The 26,326-nt window shown below is 36.8% G+C and overlaps 2 protein-coding genes across 2 annotated transcripts in view; one reads left to right on the plus strand and one right to left on the minus strand.

Annotated features, from left to right (window-relative positions):
- The first annotated feature begins 696 nt into the window (after positions 1 to 696).
- LOC117671781 (carbohydrate sulfotransferase 9-like) lies at positions 697 to 2,771 on the plus strand. Its single transcript, XM_034427961.2, has 2 exons — positions 697 to 880; positions 1,866 to 2,771. The coding sequence occupies exons 1-2, from the start codon at positions 787 to 789 to the stop codon at positions 2,675 to 2,677; spliced, it is 906 nt and encodes a 301-aa protein (XP_034283852.2). The 5' UTR covers positions 697 to 786; the 3' UTR covers positions 2,678 to 2,771.
- A 2,560-nt stretch (positions 2,772 to 5,331) lies between these two features.
- XDH (xanthine dehydrogenase) overlaps positions 5,332 to 26,326 on the minus strand; it is a 64,598-nt gene continuing 43,603 nt past the window's right edge. Inside the window, exons 27-37 of the mRNA XM_060692459.2 lie at positions 26,098 to 26,243; positions 23,539 to 23,620; positions 18,544 to 18,639; positions 18,104 to 18,232; positions 17,303 to 17,377; positions 15,530 to 15,582; positions 14,532 to 14,646; positions 13,030 to 13,095; positions 10,911 to 11,099; positions 8,710 to 8,877; positions 5,332 to 7,655 (exon numbers count right to left, since the gene is read on the minus strand). Coding sequence (XP_060548442.2) covers positions 7,605 to 7,655; positions 8,710 to 8,877; positions 10,911 to 11,099; positions 13,030 to 13,095; positions 14,532 to 14,646; positions 15,530 to 15,582; positions 17,303 to 17,377; positions 18,104 to 18,232; positions 18,544 to 18,639; positions 23,539 to 23,620; positions 26,098 to 26,243 — 1,170 coding nt within the window. The 3' untranslated portion in view covers positions 5,332 to 7,604. The remainder of the gene's footprint in view (positions 7,656 to 8,709; positions 8,878 to 10,910; positions 11,100 to 13,029; positions 13,096 to 14,531; positions 14,647 to 15,529; positions 15,583 to 17,302; positions 17,378 to 18,103; positions 18,233 to 18,543; positions 18,640 to 23,538; positions 23,621 to 26,097; positions 26,244 to 26,326) is intronic.

Here is a 26,326-nt window from a genome sequence, read left to right on the forward strand (position 1 = left end):
CATAAAAGGATCACTGCCCCTAAACAAAGTTTCTGAAGCTAATTGCTTAAATAAAGATGGTTATTTCTTTGAAGGACTTGTTATCAAAAATCTCAATCTTTTCTTACAATATTTCCTGTACAATATTTCCCAGTTTCTCTAGCGGCCTAGCCATTCTAACTGATGACAATGGGAATTGCAATCTATCATATTTGAGAAGTGGTCCGCTGGGGAAAATTTCTGTGAACCCTTTACTTTTACCTTAGGGAAGCCATTAGCTCTTTGATCACATAGCATCACTTTGTAGCAAAGACCCATAAAGAGCATGTTCAGGAGACAGTGATGTCCCTAAGAAGAAAGACACCACTCCTTGCTTCTGTCCTTTAGTTCTGGTTTCCAGAGAAAACTCTATTCCCTGGATTCATTTGTTAAATATATGACCCGCTCTTACTAGTTTTATCAGCATCCAGTTACATTGGTGCTTGCTAGAGTTTTTTTAAAAAAAAAGATTTAAGAAAAGTTTTTTTGGGGAGGTAGGGTTAAAGCTGAATGTGGTTGTGGGTTTTTCATAATCATGTTGTGAAAGACAGCAGGGTAACATGGAATAGGGTGTTTTTTTTTTTTCCTTTTGTTTGTCACAGTTATATCAGCAAGGAAAGTCCAGGCATGTTCAAACAGTACTTTAACCTTATTCTCATATTACTGCTGCCCAGAATAAACATCCAAGAGTGTTTCTGTGGACACTGCTTCAGATGATTGCTTTCTGTTTTCCTTAGCTGCTCTCCCTTGGGTAAGGCAGACAAGACAATGCGTTTTCTCCCTCGAGCTATCGTCTTAACTTGCATATGCTTTATTTCCCTGTTATGGTGGCACCATCATCTCTCTACCCCTCAGCAGCAAGGTAAGATACCCCCCTCCCCAATCCCTGCTCTGAAAGCAACACTAAGCTGCCTCAACTAGCCAAAGACATGTGTTGAGGAAATATAGGCAGTGGAAGGCACTTTCCTATGTTCTTAGAATCAAGAGTTTTAATATGCCTCTTGCAATAGAGGCCATGGAAATTTTAATAAATTTATTAAAACAAAAATCAACCGTCCCTAACAAATATGACTTAATTGGAGAAACACTCCTTCAAATCTGCCATATTCTCTTTCTTTTTTTTTATACAGACATATATATCTGTTACAGTTTATTAACATTGCCAATGAATCCTGGCTCCATAGCAAAGGATTAATTTTAGTGACCCGGTAACACATAACCAACAAATAATAGTACTAGAGTAATTTATACTCAGTTGTTCCCTCCTCTTCCTTTTCAAAAAGTATCTTAATAATATAAAAATATAACTTTATTGATATAGTATAGCAGTAAAATAAACCCACCCACTATGTATTTATTTCAAGTGTTCATTATTTGATTGGCACTTGGTGGTAGGAGAAAATATGTACAATAATCTCCCTCTCAGCAAGCTATTGCAGGAGCAGATAAACTTGTCAATACCTGGAGTTTCACATCATCCTTTCAGGAGGGCAAATTGTTGAACGGGGTCTGCCTCACATGTTGCTTGGGTGGGGCCATGCAACATTTATGAGAGGAGATGTGGGTTTGGGATCTTTTTCTAGTTTGGTATAAAATCAAGTTGTTTTGGAAAAAGCTATGTTATCACATCCTATAAAACTATTTGTGTAAGCTTCTTGTCCCGAAAAGTTAGGGAACAATGTTGCTGCTTACTCAGTGGCACAACTGGAGGAGAATAAAAAGAAGGGAGCTTACAGTCATAAGTATCTCTGTGGCCACAAGGCCCTTATTAGAACTAAAGGGACAAATATTATCAAGCAGTTGATGATACACATCCTTGAATAGCTTTTCCCATCCTGTGTTTACAGACCATTTGACCATCAAAGAGGAAATTGCTGTACCTCTCACATTTGATTCTCTGCTACATATTCAGCAGGTCAGAAAAAAGACATTGCGGTCTTTTTGCAGGAAAAAGAGCAAACTCACTAAACTTCCAGCTACCCAAAAGGAAGCTTCCCAACTACTCTCTTCTATTGCAGTGAGTCACAAACTGAATTTCCTGTATTGCAAAATACCAGGCACCGGGGTGGAAGAGTGGGAGCAGCTGTTGGAAGGGATATTGGAGAACGAAAATGTCACATTGCAGGTGCCTGTGCCCTTTCACCAGGACTTTGGTAACAAAATGGCCTTGAGTAAATATAACTTGACATCAATGGAAGCTCTGCTTAAAGCCTACACAAAAGTGGTTTTCATTAGGGATCCTTTCCACAGACTCATTTCTGCTTACATGCATCAGATGGCAGATAATTTAACCTTCAAAGAGTTCATTGACTATATCTTGTACAGTGGATTGAAGAATGCCAGTGTTGAATGGACACCCTTAGTCAAGCTGTGTCATCCATGTCTTGTCCGATATGACTATATAATAATGTTTGGGTTTCTTGGCAATGAAGTGCACCATTTGATGCTCCGGACTGGATTCCCAGATAACATCCAGATGCCCAAGTTCATGGACTCCAAGATCCAGTGGACATATAACTGGCTAGAAGAAGAGATGTTCAGTGAATTATCCCTTGTGCAGAAGAAAAGGCTTTGCCGTTTCTTTCGATTTGACTTTGCTGCATTTGCCTTTCCCAGAAGTTTGCTCTGGGACCTCATATGCATTTCTGGAAAGAGTTAAGATTACTTTAGACATCAAAGAAGAATGCCCAGAACTGAACCAATGAAGTGAAATCTCAGACTCTTACAGAATGGGGACCTAGCCTTGACATCTAGCGGAACCAATTCCATAATGTAATTACGTGCTTTGCAAAGAAACACTTCCTTTTATTGGTCCCAAATATTCTGGAATTATTTTTTATTTTATGCTCCTTAATAATCTGCAAATAATCAAAAGCATTGTCCAGATACAGAGCTTTGGGGAAATTTCACTGTTCACATTCTCCCATAACAATGGGATCTATGTTCTACTTGCATGCCTGCTGAAGTGGTTCATGAACCTTTGGGGAATAATTTTTTTTGAAAGCATTTTAAAGTCCAAGAATATAATAGCCATCATATTGGTCATGTCTACTTCTGTGAAGTTCTCCATTTTTGGCCTTGGGGGCACATTAGGGTTTTGAGAAAATGGAGCTCTTACCAAATGGCTACTCTAGAGGATATAATCAACTGCAAAGCACACCCTTAGCAGAATGGCTGGTCTCCAAATAGGTGCTGGGCTTTACACTTGTCTGGTATTTTACACTAGTCTGGTCAGCAATACAGTGGTGTGTTGCTACCAGTTCGCACTGGATCGGGCGAACCAGTAACGCCGCCTACTCGCCTGGACGGTTCTGCACATGCGCAGAAGCACCCTGCGCATGAGTGCACACGTGCGCATGACCAAATTGGTAGCGACGGGATTTGGAACCCATCCCTGCAGCAATACTGCTGCAGGAGAGTCTGCAGCACATTTGTATTACTGTTATTAATGGCATTTCATTCAAGGAAAACCAATTTAGTGAAACAAAGATCAAGTTTGTGACTCAACGTCTCAAGAATGCCAATTTGAAATGCCATCATGTTTTCATGTTAACATAATCATTTCATGACTTTGTTTTTCAGGTTGGGTAACTGGAGACAAGAAGCATCCACCAGAGGCTTTAGATTTTAATTGCTTGATAGAGGTTTTGAATAAAAGGAATGATGCACTTCTGGTGTGTTGCACTGTTTCCCATTTAATTTTTTGAATGACTACCCTTTGAATTCTGTATTTCCCATGTTATTCTTTTAGTTATTGCAAAATGGAGTTATATTCACACATTCCTGCCTGAACTATCTACAGGTGATATAAAAATCAGAACCACTTAAAATTTTACTTTTGAAGATATCAAAATAACTGTTGTGGCAGAAAGCTTTCAGTACAGGACCAATATATCACCATCTCTGATAAACTTTGTGACTCTTTACAGTTCATTATCCACGTATGGCTGGATGATTCAGTGGTGGTATACTGATTTTTAAGAAGAGATTGGACACTTGAGCAGGTGATTGGAAGACCTCCAAGGTCACTTCCAACTCTCTTATTCTGTATTCTATTATGTATAAATTAATGGTCCATATTTGATCTCTACATTTTGGCCACATCTAATTAATACAGTCCAGATTGGAATTGTATAGAGAATATAACATTTGATTCCCAGTGACTGTAATCTCTCTAGGCAGATCTAGCTTCCTCCATATACATTTTGTGAAATATTTTCTCTCCTAAATGAGAATGATGTTCTTATTTGATGATGGGGAGGAGGAAGGACTAATATGTTGCATTTGGCAGCCACTGACAAGGAGAAAACCTTCTTCCATTCAAGGCATAGTTGTTCCTGGCAAACATCCAGGAGGAGGGAGGATGCTGTGTGTCCTCTGAGTCATCATAACATTATGTAGAAACAACAAAAGCATTTAAATACATGTTTATTTTTCAAAATGTTTCATTTAGAGCCGACATCCAGATTGATCATAAAAGAGTAAGCTCATTTAGAAATGTCTGTAATTTATGCAGGTAAAATTAATCTGCATGCTTCCTGGAAAAGTAGCCTTATGAAGAATCATGAATAACAAGATGTTATTGATAGCTATTCCTTCTTTTGCAAATATCACGGAGCAGATACATTTAACTTGATTTCTTGCTTATCATCCCATTTTATGGCCACATTTTATAACACAGACTTTGTTAGCTTTTAAAAAAGGCCAGTGATAATTTTTTCAATTAATTAAGTGAATAAGAAACCAAAAAGTAGGCTTTCAGAATGGTCTTTTTCTTCAACAGGATATTAGATATGCCTCGTGAAGTAACAAAAAACCACTTGCTAAGATTGAAATGATACTACTCCATTATTTTCCTTCACGTCACTTCAACAACTTCATCCAACATTTTAAATTATGAGAAGAGATTTTTATCATGACCTCAGACCCTGGATGCTTTAGAGGTGATCATCACAGCAACATCAAATGCACCAAGAATAGCGTCATTTCTATGATGCAAAATGCTTGATTGAGGTGAATTGCAGCTGTAGGTAAAAAAAGGAAAAACTCATCCTAAATTGTAATGCAGAATCAATCATGGTTAAACCCAGAATAGTGATGAATCCTGGTTGCCACAAAAAAAATGGAGCAGAACTGGTCACTGGCCTAGTAATGCACTTTGATTTGCCTATCTCATGTATCAATATTAGAGCAAGTGGCGATATCAGGACATTGACAGCCCTATGAAACAATCTCTTCTATTTCTTCTGTCAAAACACAGAACAGTAGCTATCAACACCAAATACAAAGTATTGTTTTAATAAATGACAAACAAGAGTTGTAACCAATTTATTTCACCTTATTATAAAACAGTACCATAACTCCCTTTTTACAATCTTGTAGTCCGTGAGGACATTTAATATGCAGCATGGTTGTACTGTATTCCTCGACTCAGCAATCACTTGTAAAAACAACATGTTTGATTACAATTTAGTCATACTTAGAGTACACCCATTGAAATCATTAGGAATTAAATTACATGAAAATAATATGACTATATTTTTCCATTCAAGATTTGAATCGGCAGTGCTTACGTACTTCTTCACTTTTGACAGATTAATTTCTTTTGTTAGAAAACACTAAAATGTTGTGTGTTGTTTTTCTGTTGTAGGAATGTACACATTGCTTTCATACAATTTTCTTCGTATCAACCAGAAACCGCATCCCAAGAGCCCAAGGCAAAGTCAAGATCTTTGAATGACACCATTACCTGGTTTCTGAACATTTGGAAATGAGATTGTAGTATTTGACATTGATTCTAAAATTTAGGATTCTAAGATCCTAAAAGAATAGCACAAAAAGTACAATGGGATTTGTTGTGGGAGAAATGGAGAAATGCCCAATAGTTATATGGTGAACTAAATGGCTTTTAAACACTTCAGATATATTATGAACTAATTCATCTTCAGGAGGACAGTCCAGTCAGTTCACCTATACATTTCTCCTCCTGAGTTGGAACTAATATGATCAACTTGTCCAGGATTCTTCCCATTTCTCTAATATTTTAGGGTTCCTTAACTTCTTATCTATAGAAAATATGTTTATTGTACAATGTATTTCATTTTTTGTAATTTGTTTTAAAATTCATGGATTTGGGACATATTCATCATGAGTACAGAATGCAATAATAATAACCCTAGCCTTCACACAAACGTATCATAGCATAGAATGGATAAAAGGGGAAAAATCAATATCCATGTAGCGGAGTGTTTGGTTAAATAAACACTACATTCAACAAACACTATAGGGTAAAATATGGGAAGACCCTAATAAGCCTCCACAAACTGTGCTTTTGTGCAATCCCACAATCCTCCATTTAACCTAACCATTCTTTCTGACAAAATTAAACTGACGATAATGTTCCATAAGTTGTGAGAAAAACAGCTTTCTATGATATGTCCACATATAGGTTACTGATATCCTGTATATGTCAACTCAAAAGTAAGTCCCATTGAGTTCAATGGATCATGATCCCATGGATTTGGGTTTTGGATCGTTATATGCCTCGCATTTGCTCCCTGGGGTGATTGTCTCACTCTGACTAAGGGGATGACACTGATTTTACTCTAACAAATTTGAAAGAACAGGAAGCTGAAAACAGAGGCCAAAAATGCTCTGATAGCCATTAAACTACCTCTCTCATCCTTAGTGCACAAAAGGAAAATGAAACAATGGCCTCTCCTGACTGTCTTACCATCTTCAGTGATCCATCCAAAAGATTAAGAGGAGCATAAACATAAACAATTGTTTATAATCAAAATTGTAAATTAGAGAAAATACCTTTGGAAGATGAAGTAATAAAAAAGATTTTAGATTGTGCAGAAATGAACCAATTAACTTTGTTGATTAAAGATAGGGAAGAATCAGAATACTTTAGAATATGGAATTATTTCTATTGTTGGTTGGAAAAGAGATATAAATGATTAATTTTATAACTACGTGTAAAAATTTGATGGCAAGAATATGGTTGTAGGAATGAACTTTTATAGTGGTTTGGATGACGATTAAGATAGAAGAAACTGTTGGAACAAGAAGAATAAAAAGAACTGAAGAAGTCAACACCGAGATGTCACAGGGTAGGGATGATTGATGTATTAAATGTTTGTTTGTCTTAAAAAATAAAAACTTTAAAAAAAAAGATTAAGATGAAATTAGATGTGATGATGATGATTAATTGGCTGCATCAAATCAGCTAAAGCTACATTTTTGAGGCTGGATCTCATGATTGCACTTGAAAAGTGAACATATGCATAGTGTTTCCCTGATTTTCACTGCAAACTTAAAGGAACCATTGCAAACTTTCTGTTCACAAAAGAAAAGTAATTTTCTCTCCCTCCCTTTGTTATATATAACATGTGCAATAATTTATCAACAATAACATTTTTCTTGATCAACTGATACTTCCACAATTACATTATAAAGCTTTCTCAATCAATAAGGTAGACACAGAATACAGTTCTGATTTCAGCTTAGAGGTACTGCTTTGGTTGGTCCCTGGAGATAAAACCACTTTAATAAGTGGAGCTAATTTCTAGAGATGTCTTCATTCACACGTTCACAGACCATGGTTTGAAAGTTCCTGGTTTAGCAGGTGGACACTAAAAAGAAAAAAAAAATGGGATGAGAATAAATTATAGATCCGTGATGACGAACCTATGGCACACGTGCCACAGGTGGCGTGCAGCACCCTCTCTGTGGGCATGAGAGCTGTCGCCCCAGTTCAGCTGTGCCACACATACTCGTTTGCCTCCCGCCAGCCAGCTGGTCATCAGATCTCTGCTGCACATGCACAGGGGAGCGGGGGAGTGCAAGGGGCGTGTGTGCATGCGTGGGGCTGGGGCACATGCATGGGGCCATGCACGCATTGCATTTTGGGGGTTTGGGCACACATGCACGCATTCATACACGCACGCACACACTTTGGGCACTTCGCCTGGAAAAGGTTAGCCATCACTGTTAAAGATGTTTCAATTTTTTTGTATTTTCAGGTAGGGCTGAAAATAGGTTTTGAAGTCCTGAAGTCCTGAACCAATAATATTGGACTTCATGGGTCAAGAGTCATTTTTAAGGATGACAAAATATTTTAATTTTGTTTTCTCTTAATAATTTCTGCAGCTATATTGACTTCAGTTCATCAATCACAATTTTTTTTAAAAAAGTTGGACTAACAATTGCATGAATTTAGGAATACATTTCTCCAAACATATACAGCTTTGTTTGCAATTGTACCCAATGTTTAAAGTTTTGCAAATAATTTTGGTAATAAAATATATCATGGTGCATTATATTCATTAATATCTGCATTTTAATGGACTTTTACTTAATGTACTTGACTGCATTGACAAACTTCTGAAAGACTCTTATTTTAGAAAAAGTGTACTTTATTGTACCAGCTAAAAGATCAAGGTTCAAGTCAGAAATCTTTGTTCAAATCTTGCTTTTCCCATGGTCTCTCAAGGAGATCAACTTTGCCATTAAGATTTCAAGATTATACATTTTGAATCCTTGAAAAGCACCATAAAATTGTTAAATTGTGATAACCAAGTGTTCAGGAAAGCCTTTACCAATTGAAAGCTGGGTCCTGGTTCATGTTGATCTAATGCTTAATGAATTATGCTTGCAGAAGAGAATAAAGGAGATAAATTAACTTACCAATTTGGTGAAGGAATCAACACAAGCATTGCGTATTCTTTCTGGAGTAGCTGGACTATCTAATCTGAATGCTCCTTTCAATGCAGATTCTTTCCTTGCAGAGACAATTGCATCTTTGATAGCATAAAACACAGAGGCTGCTAAGAACAATGGAGGCTCACCCACAGCCTATGGAGATGAAAGAGCAAAAGGCCATGCAATCTTCCATCAAAAATATATTCTCAGCATAAGATATATATATCACATATAACATACTGATTCACAATTTCACTGGACCACATACTGTGGAATTACTAGGTATAATGATGGAAAAATGTATCTTTTGTGCATAATTTGTATGTTGTATTCCCCGTTATGCTCTCTTATATGACATCATCAGCTAACTTGTGGATATATCATTCAGTTTATAGGCAACTAATGAGGACAATCTAGTAGTGTGGATTTGGAGAATATAAATGGTCCCTGACCATATTGAAGGAGTTTGTTGGTAGGACTCAAGACAGCACTTCCTTCTTTTGATTTTTTTTCCTTTCACCCAGGCTTTAGTGCTGAACATTAGTCTTGTTCAAATTTTTGTTCTCGTCATAAGAAGAATCACGTGATAATAAGTATGGGGTCATGCTCATAAATTCATTCCCCTCCAAAGACAATTCTATAGTCTGAATCTAATTTCTTCTATCCATATGTTATACTGTATATATTGGGAGGTATGTGTCTGTAGAAGAAAGCCTGCTTTACTCATATAGACTCCAATTCCAATCATTCATGGAGCTACGTTTCCTGGGAACGTATACTACTACAGCAAATTCTCTGCTTTTAAGGTTTTTTCCCAACATGTAATGAATCATCACAATTGAATAACTCCAATATAATGGAAGCAACAATGGGTCCACTTTCACTTTTACAGGCTTCCCAATTGTGAAGGACAAAGACAAATATATCTGTCTGTTAGGGAATAACTCTGAGTACCTCCAGGACCAATAAGCAGTGATATTATTGAACTTGTTTAATTAATTATGTTTAATTAGACAAATTAGGTTTGTCAAACACCTTAGGCTAAGCTCAAATGGAATTGTATGTGATTCAGCATGTTGTGTGAACCTGATCATCATATTGAGCCATAGTATTGTTTAGCTGCTATTTACAGCATTGTGTTAAGCTGCATTTAGGATTTAAAGTGGTCTATGCATTCGGCCAAAGAATACTTAATTACTGGAGAAACATTTACAATATAATAAACTTTCTAATGCCAGGAACCCAAGTAAACAAAATGAGCAATTCCAGATCATCCTATAGTAAGGTCATTAAAATGTTTTAAGGTAAGGCAGGATAATATGGAAGAGATAAATGGAGTTGTTAAAACGTAATATTTATATTCCTCAGTGTAGTAGTATGAAAATCATTATGCTCTGAGGCTCCAGCTAATAAGTTCTGACTTAGCATCGGCCTTCCTATTAATATTACACTGTTTTAGAATGGTGGATAAAAAGAAAAAATAAGGGGGGAGGGGAACAATCACAAAAGGAAAGGGAGAAAGAAAGATATTCTTCAATAGAACATAGAATTAATCCAGTGATATTCATCACCTAAAGTCAGGGGTGGGAGTCTATCGGTTTGGCCGAACCGGTCCAAACCGGTAGCTCCGATGATCAGCTGGGAGCAAAACAGAACCAGTGGTGGGATTCCGTCAGTTCACACCACTTTGGGAGAACTGGTTGTTAACTTTCTGAGCAGTTTGGTGAACAAGTTGTTGGATGAAATTATTAGGGCAGAGAACTGGTTGTAAATTATTTGAATCCCACCACTGATCAAAACCAACGATCAGCTGGGCCTGCCCGCTCACCCCTGTGCTTTACTTACCTTTTTCTTCGCAGCTGATTAGAGCAGCAGAGCAGATTGCCGCATCTCAGCTGTTTTAATTCCCTAGCACTAATGCGGAAGGTGATTTTTCATTCAACTGTGAAGCGCGCAATCACCAAACCAGTTGTTAAACCAGAAGGATGCCCCCACTACCTAAAGTATATTTGATTGTTTTCTGGTTACTTACTGAAGCAATCAAAGCAAGATCCCATGTTGCTAATTGTTATGAAATATCTGGAGTACAGGAGATATGAGAACAGTGTTCTGCCTTGCATGTATGCTTGGTAAGTTAATATGTTAATTAACAAATGGAGAAATGTATTTCTCAATGAGATATTTACCTTAGATGAATAAATGGCTTTGCTGTTTGGACAATCCCGGAGAAGAGAAACATGGAACTCTGATGGAATGTCACCAAATGCAGGGATCTTGTACATTCCAGGCCCTCGTGTATACAAGTTGCCTTCGGGGGAATAGCGTAGCTCCTCCATGGTAAACAGCCCAATTCCTTGGACAAATGCTCCTTCAATCTGGAAAAAATAAATCAAGTCTAAATTTGTTCTTTTCCTTTCTCTTCCCCATCTCTTTGGTAACAATTGAAAGATAAAATGGGTTTAAAGATTTAAAACCCAAATATTGCACAGGTTTCTGCAGACATGCTTAGGTCAGCTTCCTAAATACTTAATTATGACTGCAATCCTATTCCAATGTTCTTGGGAATAGACCCCACTGGGTTCATTAAGACTGTGTGTAAACTTATCATCAAACTAAGAAAACTGCTCAGTTGAAAGACTTCAGAGCCAGACTGCAATTATTTAGCGATTAAGAAAAACATTGTTTGCAGACATTATATAAATCGCATTACATGATCATTGCTTAAATGAGTGGCAAAGCAACTAATACAATTATAACGAATATATTACTTTACCATCTGTTGTAAGCCATGGTTTAATGTGTATGCTTGCTAATGCATTTGGACATTATTCTGAATTGCATTAGCAATAAAAGCCAAACTTCAATGGTCCTCTGCTCAGGTATGGCCATGAAAGGCAGACCCAATTGGTCTTGTTCAGATGGTGACTCTGAAGTGTTTTTTCGGTAAGGTATTCAGATAACCCCTCTCCCCTCCTCTCCCTGCCCTTTACTATGGTAAGATTGGCCTCCGTCCAAGTATCTACATGCTCCAAGGAAATCTGTTTTGCTGGAAACGTTTGCACATGCAGAGTAAATGTTTGCAAGTTCCTGACTCAAACACATTTTGTCTTACATGCATATACATTTCTCCTGTAGACATTAACAACGAATTTGTGAATATTACAATGAAACTTGTTATTTGAGTAATGTTCGCAGAAAAGATGATTTATCAGATGACATGCATGGTGAATGATTCAATTCAAGTGACACCTGAATGGGGCTTGTTTCCAAACTTCAAAATGTAGCTATTCTGAGTAAATTGTACGGTAGTTATTTAGTCAAGTTCATAAATTTCAGAGGTGGCTTGTTTCCCAAAACCATAGATCATATGTATCAAAACCTGTGATCTCTTGTAGAGACAGGTGAAGTTCATGAGGAGCCAGAGGCTCATGCAAAGACCTTGCTAATATTAGACCCAAAAATGGTTCATGTCATAGTGAAGATGAAAAAAGAAATGATAACATGTAGTTAAGAACATGAAACATAAATGTAAAAGTCCTTGGGAACAAAGCTTATTTACAAGAAAAACATTTGCAGATGAGGTTCAGAGTGTACCTAGTATAAAAAACGTAACAGAGTTAAATATTAACCAGTACCAATTTTAATATTATCACATATTGAAGGTTTGCCAGCTCAAGTGTGTATATATTCAACTAGATTATATGTCTAAATCAGTGGTCCCCACCCTTTCCGTCTAGGCAAACCAGCGAGGGGGGTGAGAGGGGATGGTTCCATGTGAGCAGCAGGCACGCGCACCACCACTCTTGAGCAAATGGAGCTTTACACGTGAGCGTAAGCGTCTATCAGTTATGAAAGTTGAGCTGTGTGGCCACAGCCCAGTAGTTGGCCACACCCTGGGGGTTGAGGGCCCCTGGTCTAGATAATGGGTTTGTGGCATGATATTTGGTTGGTAGTACAGGAAGTCTGATAGTTGGCTACATATCTGAATTTAGTAATTTAGGTGAATTGCAACACAGGTTAAAACAGAAATTTCAGTTTCTCCAAAACATGTGAGCATTTTCGGAAATGAATCTACCCTGTAATGAACAAACCATTTTCCTTTTTCCAGTGGCATAAAGATATGCATCATGTGCAAAACACTTGAAGGCTAACACAAACTGATAATAAATTAGCAATTGACAGTTTCCTGTGTTAAAAGAGTTCATAGTACTGCTGCCTTTTGCTGATTATTAACCAAGGTAATCTGTCTGTTTGTATACACATTTATTTCAGCTTCACAGAGTACAGACAACTTGCACTGCTTACCTGCCCTATATCTATAGCTGGATTCAGGCTGGTGCCAACATCCATCACAATATCAGTGCGAAGATTCTAAATATTGAAACAAATAAAGGCTGAGTAAACACGAAGCTAACCACATACTATTAGCTAACTATGCATATCATTTGACTTGATGTTTTTTATTCATTTGTTTCATGGAAGCTGAGCTGAAACTAACCAGGTCAAAATTCAGCTTAGATATTGATGTTGACAAGATAACAAGATAGAGAAGAAACAGAATACTATAAGACAGTGGTGAAATCTAAAATTTGTTACTACCGGTTCTGTGGGCGTGGCTTGGTGTGGGGGGTAATGTGACTGGGTGGGCGTGGCCAATTTTTTTTTTTTACTTTTAAAACCATTTTTAAACCATGTAAAACCATGTAAAACCATGTAAAAAAATGCTTTCAAAAGGCTCTGACGATCCCAGCCGAGTTGCCTGATCATCAGAGGGGTTTTTTAAAAACCCTCTGATGATCAGGCAACTTAGCTGGGATCGTCAGAGTTTGGATCGTCAGAGGCATTTAAAAGAAAAAAAGCCTCTGATGATTGCACAGCTCAGCTGGGCATGGGGAGCAGGGGCAGGGATTTTTGCTACTGGTTCTCCAAACTGCCCGCCGCCATCGCTACCTACTCGCCCAAGCCGGTCCAAACCGGGAGCATTTCACCCCTGCTATAAGATCTGGAATATATGGTATAATTGGTTAGAAAACAGATGTAAAGTCTTTATGTAAAGACTTTATGTACTTTAAGTCTTTATGTACTTACATAAAGATTACGTAAGAGTCATATCAAAATGGGAAAATACTGTATATATTTGTCAATATTGTTACAATTAAAATATGGATAATTAAATGATTATATAATATATAGAATAGTAATCTATATAATTAGAAACTATGTTAATATGAGTGATACCAATACTGGAATGCTGTAATGAGTAGAGATGTGGTGTTAAGGTTGAAATATGTTTAATAAAAATCTATTTTAATGATAAAAAAAGATAACTCTCAGTGTGACTTTAAGATCCCAATCTCAATGCAATGCAATGCAATGCAATGCATCACAAAACTTGATGATTTTAAAAATTATCCTGATTATAGAATTTATTGCTTAAAGATGCAGCCCTTTGGAGTTAAGTGTCAGGGTGGCCTTCACATTTGTGGAAATCCATCATCACTATGAAATTAATGATTAAAACAAAATTAAAGAAATAGATTATAAAAGTTCCACTACAAATTTGGAAATGTTTTTACCAATTTCATAACCAGAGGAATCCAGCAAAACAAAATACACCATGTGATTTAAAACAACAACTATATAACCCTAGTTAAAAAAAATAAGCACAGAGCAAAAGATTTATTAAAGTTCACACAATCTAAAGACAAAAATAACTAATCCATTAAATTCATTCCTAATTATTGTAGAATGTCCCTCCAAACATCAAAATGAAGAAGTGCTTTTAACTGTTTAGTATGTCTGCTTACCTTATGGTCACCAGTCAGACAATCTATCTCAACCTCAGAACAAGAAACACCATAGGAGAAATAATGGAAAGGCTTTCCTGCATTCTTCGAGAAGTCATACCCAACATTAGGAATTCTTAACAGAAAGGGAACAAAAGGAGGAAAATATAAAATCATCGGAGAGATTATAAGGTACAAAAGGCAATGCATGAATCAATGTATGGACATGGCCAAAGCAAGGTTGGTTTGCAAGAATAAAAAGAGATGGAGAAATATAGCGAACAGCTGGGAGTAAACTAAATTGTCTACATTTCATTTTTTTTTTGCTCATGATAGCTTTGATCTCTTCGGCCTACAATTTCTTTTTTTTTTTTTTTCATTGTTGCTTACCCCAAAAGGAAAGAGCAGGAAGGATGTGCCTGTATGCATGTATAGCTTTTATTATTATTGCAGGAAAATCACTAATTGTGATTTAGTCCAATGTTGTTAGGTCAGAATATCTGAAAGTTACTAGAGTAAAGCAATATAGGGGACTCTGAAGATCCAACCATGATTCTTATTAATCAATATTATCAAGGGGACTGAAAGCAAAATGTTTGCACTTCCAACCTGGTCCCCAAAATCTGGAGGTCCCACTGACGGCCAGCATAGAAGAATTATTTCAGTTATTCCATGAAATAAGCTGCATTCATTCCATTTCTTTATTACAGCATTCTTCCTCTTCTGCCTCTGGCGCTCAGCTATAAAAACATTTAGCTGTTCTCTCTAATTCTTATGTATTATTTAGAGCATGCAAATATCGTGACTCAAGTCAAGACTGCTTAGAGTCTGGGATTTCCAGAATAAGTAGAGTTACTATGTTAGTAGAATGTGGATAAGAGACAACTCTCTCTGATCTTCTTTATTATAAACCCATTTTATGAAATTAGCTTATACCTAAATCCCCAACAGCAGAAATAATATCCAAATGCCAAACCTTATGACATTCTGCAGATCTTCTCTCTGATAGTTTCACTCACCTATAAAACCCTGTAGCTGATAAACTCACACAATCATGATAGGCTGCTAACACCTAGTGAAAAAAAACATATAAAATTGTGTTAAGCTTTTCTCAAACAGGAATAACTGTAATATCCTGGGGAGACTGGAAGTGTTTCATTGAGGAACATAAGTATCCATAAGGAAAACATTATGAACAAAACGTTTTTGTTTTAAATCCAAATTTCTTTTCAACTAGTAAGGTTCAACTTTAAAAATGTAATAGACCTTTGCCCAAGATCAACATAAAACAAAGAGTGCTCTATGTGAGAGTGCAATTGATATTCTGAGGGTTGTACACAATTACCCTCCAGTTATTGCTCATCTCCAGTTCCAAATAGCTGCAGTGAATGCGGGGAAATGCTGGCAACTGTAATTCAACAGCATCTGAAGGACTACAAGTCTGCATCTTCAACATTTCTCTTTACCTAGAAGGGTGTCCCACAGAACTAAATGGCATTTCCTTCTGAATAGAAATGTACAAGAGTGCATTGCTAAATATTAAAATGGCTTCTAATTGTGCTTTTATATTTGTCAACTCAAAACTGTGGGCAGCCTTATTCTGCATTGATATTTTTACAGGCTTTAGACCAAATAGATGGCAACATCAGACTAAACATGGCTGATATGACACCTCTCCTGCGTGAGCTGCATTGGCTCCCAATGGTCTTCCAGGTGCGCTTCAAGGTATTGGTTCTCATCTTCAAAGTGCTCCATGGCTTAGGGTCCGGTTATTTATGAGACCACCTTCTGCCACCAATATCCTCCCACCGGCCAATACGCTCCCACAGAGAGGGCCTCCTCAGGGTGCCGTCGGTCAGGCAATGTCAGCTAGCGACCCCCCGGGGAAGAGTCTTCTCTGTGGGGGCACCCGCCCTCTGGAATGAGCTACCCCCAGGGATACAACTGATCCTGTACTTCCGGACCTTCCACCGGGCCCTGAAGACTTTTTTATTTCTGCAAGCCGGGCTGGGTTAAAAAAAAAAAAAAATTGGTGAATTTTATGGGTAAGGGGTTTTTAAATTGAGGGAAGCCAACGATAAATTTAATTTTGCTTTATACTATTTTAATGTTTATATTGCACTTTTTTAAATTTTGGCTGTTCACCGCCCCGAGTCCTTCGGGAAAGGGGGCGGTATAAAAATTTAATAAATAAATAAATAAATAAAATATAGAAATCTAAGTTGCATTGGCTTTTATCAACACATGGATGGGGGACCATTTGTAAAGTCCAGAGCTATAAACTAGGTTGGGGGGGATTTATTTATTTATTTTTAAATTTTGTTTGCCACCCATATCACTGCAATTGAAAGGTAGTGGGGAAACTGTTTCCATATCATATCAAGGAATCTGCATGGATGTATCTCCAGGAATCAAGCTTGGTTAGAAGGCAACCTTACCATCCTGTAACAGATAAAAATACAGAACAAGACACTTTTATCACCACTACTCCTGTAGAGCACATCCTGTATAATCACAATGACATGAGTTGTCAGCATTAGAACTAGAAAATTGTAGTAGTTGCCTCCCACAAAACTCCACTTATCTAGAAGAAGCCCCAGATTGGGGGAGGCTGCCATATAACATTAATACAGAATCAAGATGAGATATGACAACAATACAATGCTATATGTAGCAATTAAGAGAAAGCTTCTCAGAATGAATGAATGAATGAATTGTATATAGTAGCACATATTATACAGGTAGCATATTTATATTATTTAAACTTCAACTTGCACTAAATAAAAACATACCCAGTCTTTCCACGATCCTTTTCGGTTAGCACATCTGAATGGCTCCAATCGTTCTAAGATGGTCTGGCAAGCATTCTAACAAATAATCCGAATCAAAGAAAAAATTGTTACAAACATAATCTCCAATATGCCTGCAATTATATCTACATAGTTTTATTTGTCTGAAACTGACCTCAAAGGAATAATAATGTAATGATCTATTTTATATTTAAAATTGCCATGTCAGGCACTTTTAAAGCAGCAACTGCACATATACTTAAAACAAAATCAGATTGCCCACTTTTACAGTGCAAACTAAATAAATTGTTTCTTGAACTCTCAAGCCAGACAGACTTATGCTAACAGCAATGATTGTGTAAGTCAGCTTTTCTAACTTTTGTGGGACTGTACATCACAGATACGATCTCAGAATTGCAGACTTTGGCCATGGAAGCTAAAAAAGTAGAATTTGATCCAACACATCTGGAGGATAACAGGTTGTGGAAAGATACTATAGAGATACCTAAGAGTCTTCTATTATTGTATTGTTTATTTCAAATTAAACATCAGTTGAAGCTTAACCACCAGATATTATCATTCCAAATGTTGCCTTTTTGATCAGCAGTAGAATTCCAGGGTCTAAGACAAAGGATTTTCTCACCAACATATAGATAATAGCAGTCCATCACTTATTTAACACTTTTCTTTTACATTAAACTTGTATTAATAACACCTTTCGGGGGGGGTGCAGCCAAGTCATTTGGAATGGTGCCCTGCTGCAAACTGATAGCTACAAAATTGTGTATAAGTAATATCCCTTACAAAAACAGCCATCCCATTGATATCAGCACTGACAGAAGCAGCTGTTGGTGATGTATTTGGCACTGTGTTGGTGCTTGTCTCACTTATATGGATCTCAGAGGTAGGGATTCCCAGAGTCTTGCTGGCAACCTACAAAGAGAACATTGGATTTATCGTTAAATGTTAGACTGGCCACAACCTAAAGAAACAGAACTTTATAAAAACTGTTTTTCTTTTCTTAAAAAAAAAAAAGCAAGCCATTCTGGCTCCCATCAGATATCTAATATAAGTTATAACACAGCAAGGGAAATAAGGGGTGGGGGATCCAGATTTTAATAGGGTATTTACATGTCAAGATGTCTGCAGGATTTCAGAAACTGTTATTATAAATAGATGTCACTGAACAAATGAGGTATATATTAAAACAGCACAGGGCTTTTATATACATATTCCTAATTTACCTGAATCATCTTGGTGTGCAGACCTTGGCCCATCTCAGTCCCACCATGTGTGAGCAACACTGAACCATCCGTGTAAACATGTACCAATGCACCAGCCTATCACCAAAATTAGAGAAATGAATGGTTAAGATCTATTTATTATTATTATTATTTATTAATTTTTATTATTATTTATTTTTATTTATTTATTTATTTGTCAAGCATATAAAAGATAACAGGTAAAAGTATAAACATAATTTGAATATATGAAAAGAGTAAGAGTAAAAAGGAATATTAGGACAGGGACGGTAGGCAGGCTGGTGCACTTATGCATGCCCCTTATAGACCTCTTAGGAATGGGGTGAGGTCAACAGTAGATAGTTTAAAGTTAAAGTTTTGGGGGTTTGGGAAAGAAACCACAGAGTCAGGTAGTGCATTCCAGGCATTGACCACTCTGTTATTGAAGTCATATTTTCTGCAATCAAGTTTGGAGCGGTTCACTTTAAGTTTGTATCTACTGTGTGCTTGTGTATTGTTGTGATTGAAGCTGAAGTAGTCATTGACAGGTAGGACATTGTGGCAGATAAAACACTTAGGTCAGACCAAAGTCGGCGTGATTCTAAGTTGTCTAAGACCAAAATTTGAAGTCTGGTGGCACAAGGTATTTTATTGTGGGTAGAGGAATGGAGGACTCTTCTCGTAAAATATCTCTGGACTCTTTCAATTGTATTTATTTTTTTTATTTTTTTCTTTTTTTTTTTTTTTATTGAAAAGGTTTTCAAATACAAATTTTTCCCCCTTTTTCCCCCCCTCCCCCCCTCCCTAACCCCCCCTCCCCACCCTTCCCCCCCTGTGACTTCTTCGTAACAAAAAAAAACCCTAATTCATAACAGATTACTTACTCCCTCCTCAAAATACTGACCTTTACTTACTAAAAGTATTATAAATCCCCCTTTATCCATACATTTCAGAAAAGAAGAAGAGAAAAAAAAAAACAAAAAAAAACAAACACATTATACTATAACTATTATAAAATAACTCTAATTTAGCATAATAGTGTTTTATATCTATGCATTATTGCAACAATTCAAAACCACCTTCCACTTTAAAACTATACAATAAGTCCTACTTTAATAACATTTCAAAGCGGGCTCCCCATAAAATCTAATTTAACATTTATTCCACTCTATCCATTTCCTCCACTCCCCTAAATGTATCACTTAAAAATCCCTTTTCTTAAACTAATCAGTCTGTAGCTAGCTTATTCACCCACTGTCTTACAAATTTACCATACACAACAATTCTTGATATCTTTAATTCACTGCCCACACTACTTAAATATATATATATATATATATTCCATTATATCTAAATAAAAAAAGAAAAGACAATAACTTTAAATTTATAGTCCATATAATATCTTCTTGAAGTCTTTCCACTGGATTGTTAAAACCAACATCCATAATAGGGTGACATAGCTTGCGGATGCAACAGTTTATTCAAGATCTCCAATCATATCTGCCCCCATCAGTAGTAAACATCTTCTTATATATATAAAAGTAAAAACAACCACCCGAGTGACATTATAATTGTATTCCATATAATAATAATTGTGGGTTTCATCAGGATTATTAATTTCCATCATCGTATTGGGTAACAACCCGATCTTCTGCATGTCCCAATGTGATTCTCTTGCCTTATAATTCAAGATAATTATAATATATTTATCAACACAAAAAGAAGTTTCAAAGTAGATAATTCAAAACCATCAATTTGAGGCTCTTTCCATGTCCCAAAATTACGGCAATGCAGAGATCTGCCACTATCCTCAGGATGATATTGACCAATATGTCGCCTCCTCTATGTTTTCACATAATCATTCATATTTTAAAATCACTGGCTTCACTGTTGCTTGGGTTAGAAATTTCTATTTTTGTACAACCTATTTCTTTTTTTGTTTTCTTTTTGTGGGTTTGACCTCCATCCTAATTTTTTGTGTCTCGCATTTCTTTTTTATCCCTTGTATATCCTCTAATTGGTTTCCATGCTTGTCCTTGCCTTGATAAGTCATCACATTAAAATCAGATGGCACTTCTCTCAAATTTGTAGATAATCCAGCTGGGGTATCCGATAAATCCAAAGGCAATTTATCTGGTACAGTCTCTGTCTTTAGTTCCAGCTCCTTCTGCTTATCCTGTATTATATCTGAAGACGTTAAATTCATTTTCAACCTATTTTGATAAAATTCTTCCGCCCTTTCAACAGTATTTAACTGGTATCTTTCTCCTTGATATCTCAATATAATACCAACTGGGACGTCCCACCGGAATTGAATATTTCTCCTTTTTAACTCAGACACCAGAAAGCCAAATTTCTTCCTTTCCATTAATATCTTAGGTGGGAGTTCCTTGTAAATCCAAATCTTTCTTCCATACAATTGCAAATTAGAATTGAAGGAATTTTGCACAATTTTATTCCTAATTTCTTTATCTGAAAAATAGATTACCACATCTCTAGGCAATTGCCTTTGCTTGGCAGTCCAAGAGTTTATTCGATAAGCTCTGTCAATCCTACAAAACACTTCCTCAGGTTGAATCTTTAAAATCCCAGCTAGAAATTCAGAAGATATTTTCCTTAAGTCATCTCTGTTATTTTCCTGCAAACCTCTAAGTCTTATTGCATATTCTGTGAAATTATATTGTATCTTTAGAACCTCTTTTTGAATCCTCTGTTCCAGATATTCTACATTACCAGACTTTTGGTCAGCATCCATTTTAAATTTTTCTTCTGAACTATAATCCTGAATATTTAACAAATCATTTTCAATTTTTTGAATTCTATTGTCCAATTTATCTTGAATTTCATCCATTTTTGACTCTAGTAAATTAGTATTTGTATCCAACCGAATCATGAATTCTGACAATTTTAAAATTTTTTGCTGCAAAAAGTCAAACTTGGATTTCACCAATTCCTTAGTTTCCTGCTTAAATTTTTCAAGTTGCTGATTCACAATCTCATCCCTTCTTTCAATCTCCTCTAAGAGAAATTCTATTATATTAAAATCAGGTTTCTGGGACTGAAGAGTTAAAACTTGTTCCTTTAAATTCTTAGTGGGGGAATCCCCCCCACCTATTTGTTTGTCTGACTTCACAAGCCTCAGTGCCATGTTTCCGCCTAAGCAGGCTTTGTTAGAAGAAGAAAAAAAAAAAAACAAGACAAAAGACTTCCAGCCGGCAACACTCAAGCCTCCAGGGAAAAAAGAGAAAAACAAAAACAGGAGCGGAGTTTTGTCTACAAATGTAGCCAGTGGTATTTATTCCGCTACATTGTAATAATAAAAAACGGAAGAACTTTCCCTCTCAAACTCTTCTCCAGCCGCGGCAGACGCCATTTTAAAAAGAAACTTTTTTCCTCTTTCTCTTCCTCTATTCTCTTAAGTAATTTTTAAAAGATAAGTAAAATACTTGCGCTTCAGTATTACAGGTCCAGCTCACATTTTCTTTGAGTAATCTGTCAAATTCGCAGGCTTGCTTTTGACGCCTGGCTCTGCATTAGCAGAGGTCTCCCAAAGCCCGGAGCAGCGGCTGGGGATATGGGGCATCTCATCCGCTCCATCCCAAAAGTAAAAGAAAAACTTTTGGGACTCTGCAGAGAGTTCTACCCACCCCTGCCGGCTCTATCTCCGTTTCCTCATGGGAACGGAGTTTTTTCGAGCCGCCGTTCCGTTGTGAAGGCGGCTCTGACAGGCAGTGGAAGCTGACGATCCCAAAGGAACGTCTGGCGGCGGCCAGCAGCAAACAGGAAGTCTCTTTCAATTGTATTTATGACTGATATGCAGTGCAGGTTCCAGACAGAAGAGCTGTATTTGAGAATTGGTCTAGCAAATGTTTTGTATGCTCTAGTTAGTAGTATAATATTACCAGAGAAGAATCTATGCAAGATTAGGTTAACAACTCTTAATGCCTTTTTGGCAATGTTGTTACAGTGGGATTTGGCACTTAGATCTTTAGAAATGAGTCTCTAGGATGCATTTTTAACTATAATCTTCCGTCTTTCATATTCTTTCATTAGGAATCGATCTAACTGATACCAAATTACTAATATTAGAAGCTCCATGGAATTTAATCATATGTAGCACATCCAATATTCAACTCTAGCTTCATCCAGACTATATAAACATATGTAGAAGAAGCATAGATACAAAAAGGTATAGAATCATATTTTACTTATAGTGCATCAGAGCTGAAACCTATGTGAAATTTAATCTATAGGTGAAGGCTTCCTCATTGCACTCATGAATAACCAGTCACCTCATTATTGAACTCTGACTACAATGTATAGCGAGATGGGACTATATAAATATGGATGATCCCCCTGTTTTCAGAATTTATTAATGCAGCCGTGTAACTGAGTCTTCGGCCGGCCTTCGGAGAAAGGCGGCATATAAATTGAACTAAATAAATAAATAAACTGACAGAAGTTGTTTCATATTCAACTGAAGCTAAAGAAAATATTTTTTATACAAATCAAGATGCCATTAGTTTATGAATTATGACAAGGCAAAGTGAGCCGGTCCCTTTAGCTACTACTTATAGAAGCAGAAGGTTGGGCAGGGAACAGCAGCGTGGTATTGGCAAACAGAAATGTGAATATCATGCCTCTAGTCTGCTGCTGTCAGGTATGATGGAGCATGCTGTCCTTACATTAGTGCTGGTGTAGTGCCATCTGGGGCAGGTAGCAGTATCTTTTGCTTCAAACAGAAAACTAAACGTTTTGGTCCAGCACTTTGGAAAATGAGATCATAAAGATAGTTGCTGCCCTCAGCTGACATCCAGTCATTTTGAAGTTCAGATAGAATCTGTCCTAATATAACTGTATAAGTTTGGTGCAATCTCTATAAAAAAAACTATTTCCAAAGTTTGCAAACACATGAAGCATGGGAATTCTATTTTTATATGAAGAAGGCCACCAGCGTCCCATAGGCTGTCTGAGTAAAAATATAGGATGTTTGCCAACCTGATTCAGAAAAGGAACGGTGAAGCTGATCCCAAACTTGGTAGGAATAATGGCTATGCCCCTTTTCTTCCAGCGATTCTGCCTGGGAAAACAGGAGAGTTTCAAAATGGCATGCCTTCCCAAATGCATTCTTCCTAAACAAGGCATTATTTTCCAAGGCTGTGTGCGAAACAAATCTAGCATCCAGTCAGTAAATTTTATAAATAAGAAATATGGTTACTGATGGCAGCCTTGTAGTACTGAATATAATGTTCAAAAGGATTTATCTAAACTTTATACCCGATAGAATACAAATCTAAATATATACATTCATACCGCATTTATACCACAGGGTTTTTTTCCCTCTTTTTTCCTTTGCATTTGACCTTGATACCACCATACTGGGTCTTATCATGGGAGGAGATGAATTAGCATATAGGGAAGAAGTCCAGAAGTTATCCACATGGTACTCAGTAAACAATTTGCACCTAAACACCAGCAAGAAAAAGGAGATGGTGCTAGACTTCCAGAAGCAGAGAGAGGAACCTGCCCCACTTTACATAAGGGGGGCTATGAGGAGACGGTCTTCTTTTTCAAATTCCTGGGAGTTCACCTTAGCCAAGATCTCACCTGGAAAAATAACACGCTCCAGGTGGTCAGGAAGGCTCAACAGAGACTCCACTTCCTTAGGGTCTTGCGGAAAAATCAGGTGGAACAACACAGGGCCGGGTGGCTCAGCAGACTAAAAGCATTGTGATTAACACCAGCTGTCTGCAATTACAGTAAGTTCGAATCTCACCAGACTCAAGGTTGACTCAGCCTTCCATCCTTTCTAAGGTAGGTAAAATGAGGACCCAGTTTGTGGGGGCAATAAGCTGACTTTGTATAAATATACAAAAGTATGAAGGCTATTGCGTAACTCATTGTAAGCCGCCCTGAGTCTCCGGAGAAGGGCGGCATATAAATCAAATTTAAAAAACAAAACAAAAAACTGATGACTTCCTTTTACCGGTCTACGATAGAAAGTGTCCTCACATATTGTGTGATGGTATGGTATACCGACTTGACAGCCGCAGACAGAAAGGCATTATAGAGTGAAATGAGCACAGCACAAAAAATCATGGGCTGCCCCCTGACCTCATTGGATGAAATCATTAGGACACGCTGCCTTAGTAGAGTGAGGAAAATCTTCAGGGATGATTCATATCCTGGTCAGCACTTCTTTACTCTCCTAAAAATCAGTCAGGAGATACAGAAGCATAGCCAGCCAAACGAATAGGCTGGAAAATTGCTTTTAATCCGTGGGCTGTCAGACTTCTGAATGCAACATAACACCATAATCAGGTTTAATATGATAAACTTGCAGGGCCAGCGCAACGTGCAACATGTTCATACCGGTGTAATATAGTATAATGTTATATACATATATGTATATGGGAATGTGTGTTAGTTATCACTTATTTGGGTTTAGGGATTTTCTTTTCTTTTATTTGAGTTTATTTTGAGTTATTGAGATGTATTCTGTGTTTCGGGGTGCTGCACCATCTCATTGTACACATGTTGTGCATTGACAATAAAGGTTTGGTTTGGTTTGACTTGATTTATTTTTCTTTTTATCTTTGAAATTTTGAAAGCTTTTGTCAGCATTTCATAGGGAACTGGAGTAATAAACCAATGCAGCATATCTCATTTGATCTATGATATTTTATTTTAAGCCCACAGTAGGTGTGATTCACTAATGATCAAACTCATAAAAGCTAGCTGCTTGAGGGAGAGAATAATTTGTACTGTATTTAGTTTCAAATACAGGACACAATTCAAGGAGATCCAGTACTAGTAATACAAGAAATTTTCTACGGTAGTTGTACATTGCTTTCTTAGTGCCAGTTTGTTGGCCTTCTGCATCCTCCCTCTCCAGTCATCAGCTACTGGTCATAAGAATCCATATGAATCCAGCTTTATCCTTCAAACAATAAAAATGATTGAAAAAGCTGTTTTCTCTATGAATCACATTAACAGCTACTGCAGTCTGTTTATAGCAGTAAATGAAAAGAGTGTCCTTGTGGTAAGATATACCAAGATTTTTTTTTTTCTGAATGGCTCAATCCAATGCAATGTGATAATGCAGTATATTCTGCTCCTCCACATTTTTGTCCCAAATATATTTTTATCTTTTTTGAATATCATATTTTTCTGTCATGTGTGTGTGTGTGTGTGTGAATAAAATCTGGAAAAAATACCTTAACGTGCTGTGAAATGGGTATTTGTGTTTATCTAGTTATATACATGCATGCATAAAACATAGAAATAGCCCAAATTGTCTTATTAATTAGACTTACAGTGATTGTGGCATTGTTTCAGAAACAGAGTAGTAACATAAAACATACAGCACTGAAATTACAACTTTGACAGAGGTCCATACATTTTTCTGCCAAATCCATTCATTTCAATTAGTGGAGAATTTATTTCAGACAACTGGGTATAATGTTGCTACAAGGCAACCTTCAGAATGAAAATAATCCATATGAGATAATTTCAACTTTCAGTAAAATCAGAAATTGTAAAAAATAAGATACTCACTGGTTGAACTTCTCAATGTTTGTTCTTCTGGCATGATACTTCGATTTTGCAAGGCACTCTTCCCAACATCTTTTCACAGTGAACCCCTCAAGCTTTTGATCGAAATGAGTTAAATCTCCTTCATTATACAGATTGATTTTTCGTACCTTTTCAGAACAAAAGAGAAACGGACAGACTTCAGTTCTGAAATAACTGGGATCTTTTAAACAAACAAGCAGAGCTTTAGCAA

The sequence above is a fragment of the Pantherophis guttatus genome, chromosome 1 (genome assembly GCF_059756535.1).
Source record: "Pantherophis guttatus breed Tessera chromosome 1, ASM5975653v1, whole genome shotgun sequence".
Lineage (NCBI taxonomy): Eukaryota > Metazoa > Chordata > Lepidosauria > Squamata > Colubridae > Pantherophis > Pantherophis guttatus.